The sequence below is a fragment of the Buceros rhinoceros genome, unplaced genomic scaffold (assembly GCF_000710305.1).
Source record: "Buceros rhinoceros silvestris isolate BGI_N320 unplaced genomic scaffold, ASM71030v1 scaffold5396, whole genome shotgun sequence".
In the NCBI taxonomy this organism is placed as follows: domain Eukaryota; kingdom Metazoa; phylum Chordata; class Aves; order Bucerotiformes; family Bucerotidae; genus Buceros; species Buceros rhinoceros.
In genome coordinates, this window is record NW_010416789.1 from 26,118 (window position 1) to 36,041 (window position 9,924).

General features: G+C 51.9%; 1 protein-coding gene across 1 annotated transcript in view; it reads left to right on the forward strand.

The window, feature by feature from the left end:
• LOC104495014 (tyrosine-protein phosphatase non-receptor type 11-like) overlaps nt 1-9,924 on the forward strand; it is a gene marked incomplete at its 5' end in the record, with an annotated part of 16,833 nt that overhangs the window by 530 nt on the left and 6,379 nt on the right. Inside the window, one exon of the mRNA XM_010137928.1 lies at nt 7,502-7,696. Within this exon, the coding sequence (XP_010136230.1) occupies nt 7,502-7,696 (195 nt within the window). The remainder of the gene's footprint in view (nt 1-7,501; nt 7,697-9,924) is intronic.

A 9,924-nucleotide genomic window follows, 5' to 3' on the forward strand; every position in this document is an offset into this window, starting at 1 on the left:
AATCATCTCATTCCAATTTCAAAGGAACTTATTGTAGCCGCTTTGGGGAGCGACTTGTTTTGTGTGTGTGTGAGGGATCCCAGGAGCACCTCCTGACCAGCCTCGCAGTGTGTGTGTTCCCAGACTGCATCACGCACATCACCTTTAAAGAGCTCTCGTGTTCTTTGGGACCGCAGCACTTGTGGAAAGCTGCAGCTTTGTAAATGGTCCTTGTGAATGTAGCCCCTCCGGGTGCGGTGGAGCACTGGGTAGGGCTCTCTGAAGGTGAACTAAAGAGGCAAAGAGTGGCACTGACCCCATGAGCCCCTGAGGTAAAAGGAGCAGGTTGTGGGTTCCAGGTATGAACGTTCCGTGAGGACCATCCAGCTGATGCCTTGCAGGGAAATAGCTCAGCAAAGGTTTCTGCAGGCACGTGTAACCCAGACCTCTTTTTTGTGGTGGCTTCTGTTTAATTTAAACAATCCTGGTTTTGTTTAGGAAACTCCAGTGAGTTTATAAATCCTTTGACCAACGCAGTGTTTAGAGGAACTTTGTGCAAATGGCAGAACGGACAGAGCAGCACAGGGGAAGGGGAAAAGTCCAGCTTTTCCCGTGCATCAGCTGGGCGGGGAGCGTTTGGAGCTGACTTCACTGGCTGCCCCGTAATCTCACCATCAGAAGAGATCTGTGAGTTAATGAGAGAGGCAGGAAGTGCTTCTAATTAGAATGGAAAATAAACTCAGTCACACAGAGCTGCCTTCAGCAAACTGTGACAGCAGGAGAATATGTATAAAACAGGGAATATGTATAAAACAGGGTTATCTTGGGAGCTTTGTGTCTCCCCAGGTAGTTTTGGGAGGTAAGGTGTTGTCTGGCTGTAAAGCAAAGGGCTGAGAGCACCTGCTTAGCCAGGCAGCGTGCGAGCAGATGCAGCTCACAGCCATGCAACAGTGTCCTCCTGATGGGGAAAGATACCCAGCGAGCAGCGTGATTACCCCGACGGAGCAGGGCAGAGTGCTGCGCTGCTGGTAAACTGCTCCCCCACAGCCACACCGCTGCGCTCCTGCCTTGCACCAGGCACTCAGTCCGCACGGTATTCTACCCATAGCTCTGTCCCTGTGCCTCAGCCAAAGGCCACGTGTGGTTCTGCTGGGGTGGTCGGTCCCCTGTGCTGGTCTGCTGCCCCCGCTCTGCCCGCTGAGTGGATGAGAGCTTGGTCTGCCGTGGAGTCCCAGAGCAGTTGTATTATTGCTCTCATTGCCTTACCCCGTTCTGCTTGCTCTGTGGCAGAAAGCAGAGGGGGCGAAGGAAAGGAGTGTCAGGTTATTGGAGGGTTTTTGGACCACTTCCTGCTGCAGGGAGACCTCTGTGTTGTTTTCCCCAGCGTTGGACACTTCTGAGACAGGGTGTTGGGCCATTTTGTCTAGATGGTGCTTTTGCCAAGAAAGGTTGGACCAGATGATCCCGGAGGTCCCTTCCAACGTGGTATTCTATGATTGTGTTGCACTAAATGTTTAATAACAGTATTGTTTTGTCCATAAGATTGAGCTAATTAATGCCCTTAATGCAGGAAGAGTGCCCTGCAGTGCTTCCAACGTGGTATTCTATGATTGTGTTGCACTAAATGTTTAATAACAGTATTGTTTTGTCCATAAGATTGAGCTAATTAATGCCCTTAATGCAGGAAGAGTGCCCTGCAGTGCGGAGATGCCGGTTAAGAGCAGAGCAGTACAGCACACCTTAATATCTGAGTATTGAACAATGCCACCACAACCCTCTGACAGAGTGAAACTCAGTGGAAAGTCTGACCGGCTCGCACTGTTCTGAGTAAACCAAAGCCATGACACATACCATGTTTCCAGGAAAGTGCGTTAAACACGACACACAAGCTTAGAGGTGATGCAGTGAGCTTTGAGGCATCACGAATTGAAGGTGAAGAAAGAATTCTTTCACTGGCTACTTTTACCTGCAAGTCCCTCCTCCTTCCTGGCTGATCCCATCTCTATCCCTAAACATCTGCATAAATGTTCTGGGGAATTAGAGCTGCCATCTCTATCCCTAAACATCTGCATAAATGTTCTGGGGAATTAGAGTTGCAACCCTTAGAGTATAGAACGAGTAGCTTTGTGTGCTGTGAAAGCTGAAACTTGGGTGTCTGTCTTGCCCCTGTGTTCTTCCGCTTTCTCTGTTACATTGCACGCAGAGATGGGACAATGTGGTGTTATTCTCACCTAGAACTGTATCCTCACAGAGCTTTTTTTCTTCTTCTTTATCTCTGACCTGGATAGGTCTATGTAATTTCTTCCTTTCTGAGAAATAAAAGGTTTTCAAAGGAAACAGTACAGATATCTTGGAAAAAGTTCCTAAGCTAGAAGTTTCAGTAGGAGAAGTGGCTTTAGGAAAACAATCAAAACCTCTTCCTCCTCCTTTCAACCCTCCTTTAGCTTCTTCAAGGGTTTTGGAAAGCCGGTGAGGGGAAATGCAGCTCCTTTTAATTACAGAGAGGATGTGGGCTGAAAAGACGGCGATGGAGTTTTGGCTGACCAGACCACACACCAAGTGACCGTGTGCTGGTGTGTATCCAGATCCGTGTCCCTGAAGAGAGGCTAGGAAATAATACTGCAGAAGTTATGAGGTTTCCGTGAAACTCTGTGGCTGCTTTCCCTTTCTTTTTTTTTTCTCTACCTCTGTGCACTCTTTCAGCCTTTACCATTACAGCAGCGAGTCTTCACAGGGCTTTGTTTAGTCAGCTCTTAAGAAAGAGGCAAACTTGGAGAGGATGTGATACAGTTAATGAATGGATGATGTTTGTCCTGGTCTTAAAATACTAGAAAAAAACTCTTCAAAAAATCCTCATCTGAGTCCAAACTTCTGTCAGCTTGTCATCTGCCAAACCCAGCTCCTTCAGCAGCCCTTCCTCTTCTGAAACATGCTCCTTCTTGGGACATCTCCGCAGATGAGTTCAAGAGCTTGTTGCACCCAGGGGATCAGACACGCCCGCCGTAGCCCAGTGCCCAGAGGGCTCTGCTGCTGAGATGTCTTTGTTTGGTGTGCTGGTGGTACGTCGGTACTAGATACTGAATTTGGATTTACCGGCTCATCTTATTGTTCAGGCATTTCGCAGAATCGCAGAATCGTTTTAGTTGGAAGAGACCTTTAATATCAAGTCCCCCCATTCCCCCAGTGCTGCCAGGTCCCCGCTGACCCCTGTCCCTCAGCACCACCTCAACACAAGGTCTGGGAAGCCCCTCCAGGGATGGGGACTCCACCACTGCCCTGGGCAGCCTGGGGCACACCTGCACAACACCAAGGGGGAAGAAATTGTTCCTCACATCCAACCTCAATCTCCCCTAGCCAGCTTGAAGCCGTTTCCTCTTACCTTGTTGCTCGTTCCCTGAGAGAACAGACTGACCCCCGTTCCTTGCTACAACCTCCTTTCAGGGAGCTGTAGAGTGTGATAAGGTCTCCCCTGAGCCTCCTTTTCTCCAGGCTAAAAGTATGTTAGCAAGTATGTGGCGCACCTCAACAGGGAGAGTGGTCTGACAACCTCAGCTGAAGTCTAATGACAGAGCATCGTTTTGAGTAAGGCTGTAGTAACACCCGCTGGGGCTGTACATGAACCCTCTTGGTTTGTTCCGTGCAGTTGCCGCAGTGCTGCGCTCTGCGGGAATCCCAGTGTTCCTCTTCTATGCCGAGTCACGTTTCATCTCCTAGAAGGACCTGGTTCTGGATTTGCTTTTGATATCGAGTCTTCCAAATTTTCATCATGATTCTTAACAAAACAGACCTCCTTTTGAGAGTGAGGGCTGTTGAGGGAGAAGTATGGGAGGCCACAAGGGAAATGGCCCGTGTTTCCAGCCTTCAGTGCTTGCCGGGATCTGCCAGAGCATGTTTTCGGAAGACCAAGAGTCCAGAATCGCTTCTGAAGAAAGTGAACAGCTTCTTACCGATTTGGCCCGGTCTGGGTAAATAACTTGCACAAAAGGAAAAGGCGTATTGAAAATTTGCCCGAGTGGTGCTTGGCCCGTGGCCACAGCAGTAATGGACATGCCAAGACAGATAGGAACCATCCGTCAGAGCCCAGGTTAGTTTGGTAATTGGGTCATGTTCTACGGGAACAGATCTGCTCCTCCTTCAGTACAAAGTGCTTCTGGGTAACAAACTCTTGCTAGGGCTACGGTCTCCCAGAGGGGTTTCCCAATTGAGCATTCCTATATGGAACCGGACTTTTTTTTCCCCCCCAAAGGCATGTGCAGGTGCACTCTGGGTATGGATTAAGACGTGCAGTTGAGGAGGATTTTATGTCCTATAAATCCTCTGTGAAAGGAGTGGATTGGAACCAGAGGTGTCACACTGGATGAGCTGCTGCCTGCAGACAATACGGTTGCAGCACAGGGAGAAAATTGGACCTGAAAAGGGCTTGAAAGAGACTCTTTTCTTAGACAGTTTTCCATGGGTCTCATCAGATCAGCACCTACCACGTGGTAATCCAGGCCTGCTTGATGAATTCCCAGGGAGAGGTAGCCCTGATGCTGCTTCTTCCAAGGTGGGCCAGCCAAGGAAGGAAGCACTGTCTTCCCGCTACAGCTAGGAAGCAAACGGTGGGCCCGGAGTCACCTTGAGAGCCTCTGGGAAGGCTCTTGGCCACTTGGCTAAGTGCTTTTGTCACCAGACCCTCCTTCCCTTAAGGAAGCGTGTTCTCCTCTGACAACAGTGTCTGTCTTTTGTTCTTGAGTGGCTTGAATGTATCTGAAAGCGGGTCGTTCAGTTGGAGATGCAGTACCAACGGGTGGATACCTCTGGTTCACTAGTGCTCGCGTTTTCACAAGCTTGGCAAGGCGGAGGAGCGTGGTGAAACCTCCCGTTGATGGCAGACAGTTGGCAGATGGTTTGTGCCGAGTCTCTGAAATTGCCCGTGAGCATCAGTTGCTCTGTTGTGCTGGTGGACAGTGAGTTTTCCCCGAGAGCCCAAGCTCTCGTTTAGTTGACAGCGAAGTTTCTAAACACGGGGGGAGAAGTTTAGGGGTTTTTTCCATAGAGCCTCTGGGGCTTTCTCATTGCTTTTTGCAGCTTGTCAGAGGGGTCATACACATGCTGTGAAGTTCCATCTGACACAGACAGGAAAAGCACGTGCCCAATAAAGACTTTGGGGGACGCAACACATGAAGGTATTTCTGACATTTAAAGCGGTCCTTTTGCCTTCACTGACAAAAACAGGGACTGTTTGGGCTTTTCGCGAGTCCCTTTCCAATTGAATGCGAGGAAAAGCAGGCGGCATCTATGCTGGTGCTTGCTGCAGTATGGACCCAGATCTGCAAGCTGGAATACTTTGGATCAAGAAACCCTCCTGGATGTCTAGCCAAGGAGTTGTGCAGGTAGTGTAGAGAAGCTGAGCTTGGAACAGAGGCAACTCTGACCTGCCTGATGCTGGCTCTGAAGCCACCAGAAAAGCTGGCACCTGCTATTAAACAGAGCTGCACCCCTGCAGGAGAGCTGTGTGGCTGCAATCAGAAGTAGCTGTGTCTTCCAGCACAAGCAGCTGAGAACTTTGGGCATCTCCTCTGTGCTTTATTTCACCGGCCAGCGTGTCGAGGGTGCAGTTTAATGGATGTTCTACTGTGCAGTCCAGTTGCGCTGCCCAGTTTGAAGCTGCCGAGGTGACGCAAGCTTTGAGAGAATAAAATGGGAAGGAAATACAGATTGATCAATGCCCTCTGTGTTTAGCATGACCTTGAGGGCTTATGGGATAAAGGACCCCGATTATCTCCCTGCTTTTCCTCCCTGCAGCGCTCAAAGGCCTTGGGGGGGGGTCTGTGAAGGGAGCCTTTGTAGGGCTGTAACGGAGTTGAGATGTGGGGATGGAGCTGTGGAAAGAGGGAGCTTTTGAGCCTCAGGCCAAGTGGTGAAAACAGAGTTTTGTTTGCTGCCTTCTGTGCCGCACAAAGGCTCTCCACGGCCAGCTGCTGGTGGGAATGGCAGAAGCGCTTCGTGTGCCAGCTCCGCTCGGAGCAGAGGCATTGTCATCGGAGCGCTGGCTGGGATCTCGAGTTCGTAGCCAGTTTTCATGTCCATCTAGTGAGTTGTGCTCATACCCTAGATGCAAATAGTGCCAAACTTTGAAGTCTGTGCCCACAGGACAGCTGGCGTTGGTGTGGCGGGCCCGGGCGGGGGTATGCTCTCCAGACACACCAGGAAGACTTAGCCGGGTCTCTCTAAACACCCCGCACGTTTGAAGTCTGGGCCCACAGGACAGCTGGCGTGGGTGTGGCGGGCCAGGGCGGAGCTATGCTCTCCAGACACACCAGGAAGACTTAGCCGTGTCTCTCTAAACACCCCGCAGTGCCACTCATCAGTGTCCGGTGTACAGATGGCTGGTCCAAGACCTGGTGGGCAGGTTGTAGCACAGCTGTTAAGGATCCAAACTCTGAGGCAGACAGTACCTACAGCCCAGGAAAACCACCCAGGAGATGATTTTGCGGTGCCGGGGCTAGATATTGAAGACCACCTGGATATCTTGTCTTTGCTTGTATTGCTACGGGGGCTGTGCCCTGCTGCAGGGAGGCAGCAGAAACACGGGGAGTACTGCGACTCAGAGCCCCTGCCATGGTTCTTCCTTCCATCGTACCTTGTGCACAGACCACTGTCGCTTTTCTAATTCCCTGCTCTGCAAAGTGGCTTTTCTGTCCGACCTGCTTACACCACCTTGAGTCTCCTGCATCTCACTCTCGTCGTTGCTTTGGCAACAAATTGAGAGAGGCTCGGAGCAGCTCAGCATGGTAAAGGACAAGAAATTTGCCCAAATTTACAAATCTCTCTCTGACTCGGCTCATCCATCGAGCAACGGGCTTCCAGCCATGTCTTTGCAGCGCGGGGGTTGGCGGGGGGGCTTGCTGCTAAGTGCGTTTAAAATGCAGTTAACCCGCCTCTCAGAGGGCAGCGTGGCCTTCCTAGGAAAGACACTGGGCTTTGCTGGGCTGAGGAGGCTCTTGGAACAGGCTGATAAAGGCATCCAGCTATGTTCCCTTGAGCACCACTGGAGAGGGGAAAGCATTAACCCTTTCAGTACAGTTTACAGGGTTTGCAAATATCAGGCAGTGTATTAGTTTGGGTGGGGTTTCTTTTCCTTTTTAAAAAAATAATTTGGTGATAGTGAGTACCCCTGTGCATAGAAAACTGCTCAGTGTAAACCAGAGTGAGGTCAGAGCCTCACCCAGCTGAGAGGGTAAATAGAATAGGAAATGGGAGTGATGGCAGAAGAGGAATTATTCACCTCCTTTGCGTGAGATTGGGAAGTAGGGCAGGCTGGGAGCTGGCGAGGAACAGAGTCAGCTCTTGGCTGAGGAACCTTGGCCAAGGAGCATCCATCCCTCCTCCTGCTGTAGAAGTGTGGCATTGAGTGGACAGAGAGCACGTGGTGCAGCTAGAAGAGGCGGGTGGTGTTCAGGAGGCAGCTGGACTCTGAAGGCCAGGGCTGGGTTTCCATTCTCTCATGCTCACAGTCTGGTTTGCCTTTGCTCCTCAGAAGAAACGATGAGGTGACACACATTAAGATCCAGAACACGGGAGATTACTATGACCTGTACGGAGGTGAGAAGTTTGCCACCCTTGCGGAGCTGGTGCAATACTACACCGAGCAGCAGGGGCTGCTGCGGGAGAAGAACAGCAACGTCATCGAGCTGAAGTACCCCCTCAACTGCCAGGACCCCACCTCGGAGAGGTAAGCCACGCTCCCCAACACCTCTCCCAGTGGTGGTGACGCTGTCTTCCCAGATGGCTCAGACTGGGCAACAGCACCTGTCCTGTGTTGGAGAGGAGCCCGAAACAGAGTGTGTGTGGTGGGGGGTGATTTAGCTGTTGTGATGCAAAAGCAGCACGACTCTGGGATACGGTTCCCCAGGGCTCTGTGTGCAGACAGGACCAGAAGCTTGCTAGGAAACACTGGCCAAGGTCTGGTGTCCACGTGTGCTAAGAGCCTTTCTCTAGCTTTTAGGCAACTGGGAACGGAGAATTGTAGAATCGGAGAATGGTTTGGGCTGGAAGGGCTCTTTAAATCTCATCCAGTCCAACCCCCCCTGCAGTGAGCAGGGACACGTTCCACAAGAGCAGGTTGCTCCAAGCCCAGTCCAAGGTGAGCAGTTGGAGTCCCTCTGCAGAGGGGTGTCCCAGGAGGCATCAGCTTCAGTTTTAACAGAAACAATAAAAAACACTCGCGAGTGGGTTGTCTGCCTGCAGATGGCTGGTAGAACTGCCCTGCACAAAGTCTTCCTCACCCCGTCTCAGTCTCTAACCACTCTTCATCCTAGTAGCAACACACTGTTGTCTGGCGGGGGGTGCCTGACTCGCAGCTCGCCTTGGGCTACTCCAGGGTGTTTTCCCCAGCCAGTTAGCGACCTTCTTTCCTCCCCTTTGTCCATGACACTCCAGTGACCCCTCTTTTCCTTTTCCTCCCCCTCGGTTTCCCTGATGTCACATGCAGTGGCTGAGACGGTGGGTTGGAAAGGGGAACGTGCAGTCGGGCAGCTGGCGATGCCAAAGCAGGCCCCTAATTAATCTAACTTTAGCAGCCGGGGTAAAGACGAAGCTGTGACTAGTCTCGGTTCCTGAAATGGAGCAGAGGCGCTGCCCTCCACGCCGTCATGTGAGCCGACGGGACCCAGGCGCTGGGAAGTCCCTGCAGCTCATGTGCTCCCTTGTTGCCAGGGAGGTTTCTCTGCTTGTTCCAGATGACAGTGTGAAAAGCAGCTGGGCAGCCGCTCATGTTAGCAGAAGCACTGGAAATATGGAAAGCCCCTCTTCAGCTGGGTTTCCCCCTCTTCTCCGGCCAAAGAAATTCTGGCTTGGCAAGGGAGCTCCATAAAGATTTCTGCTGCAGACCACACATCTGGTGGCATCAGGGAGAAGGGAGGGGAAAGGGTCCAAGTCCTCTAAATATATGAAACGACGATGGCATCAGGATATAGCGGAACGTGGCGGGGTAGCAGCATTTCCAAGCAGTGCTGTAAGCAGGCTCCAAGGTGCTTCACCAGAGGTGGGCTTTCTGCCCTCTACAGCAGTACGACTTGTGCAGCCCTGTGATCCTTCTCAAGCCTTCAGGGAAGGAGTCCTGCTCTTCAGAGGTCCTCCCGGTCTGCCTTGAAATGGTTGCCTTTGCAGCATGCCGAGTCGGGACTCCAAAGGCCTAGGATCACTGACTGCTGTCCCATAGACTTCATCCTCTGGGACGAATCTGCTGAGACATGACGTGATGCCATTGCATCGCCCCAGGAGGTTATTTTGAGCCTCTCTGAATTTCTGGCAGCTCGACTGGCAGGCTAGGAGCCAGTGTCTTCAAAGTGGGACCTGTGGCGTGTGCCCAGAGCCACCGCCAAGCATTGATGGAGCGTAGGGATGGAAGGCTCCGAGGCAAAAAGCCTCTGCTCCACTCCGAAGTGTTGGTGGTATCTATGGAGGGCTGTAGCAGAGTGCTAGCCCATGAGCCATGCCCTGGCTAGCTGCTCTGTGGGTCTGTGAGCCACGCTGCCTTGCTGAGCTCGGAGCTAGCGCAGTTGCACTCCCGTTTGAGTCTGAGCCCAGGAACAGACAGGTAGTTGGGTGCCTGACCCCAAGGCATTGTGGACCGAGTTCAAAGATAGCCTGCATTGCCCCAGGACTGCAGGGACTTCTCCCTAGAGAAGGGACTATGAGAGATGAGATGGAGAAACCAGGGCACGTGCGTGCCAGGGGTACTCAGACGGAGACATGCAGCAGCTCCTGCCCACACAGTGAGGCTTGGGAAGAGCCGAGCACAAACCTCGGCACGTTGTTGTCACCACCAGGCAGAGACGCAGCTGCAGGCAGGGCTGGAGGGGGAAAAGCCTCCTGCGCACAGTGGGTTTGCCGAGAGCTGTTCTTCCATATTAAAAAATAAAGGAAAGCGTAGCCACCTTCGAGGAAGAGTTGTCAGCG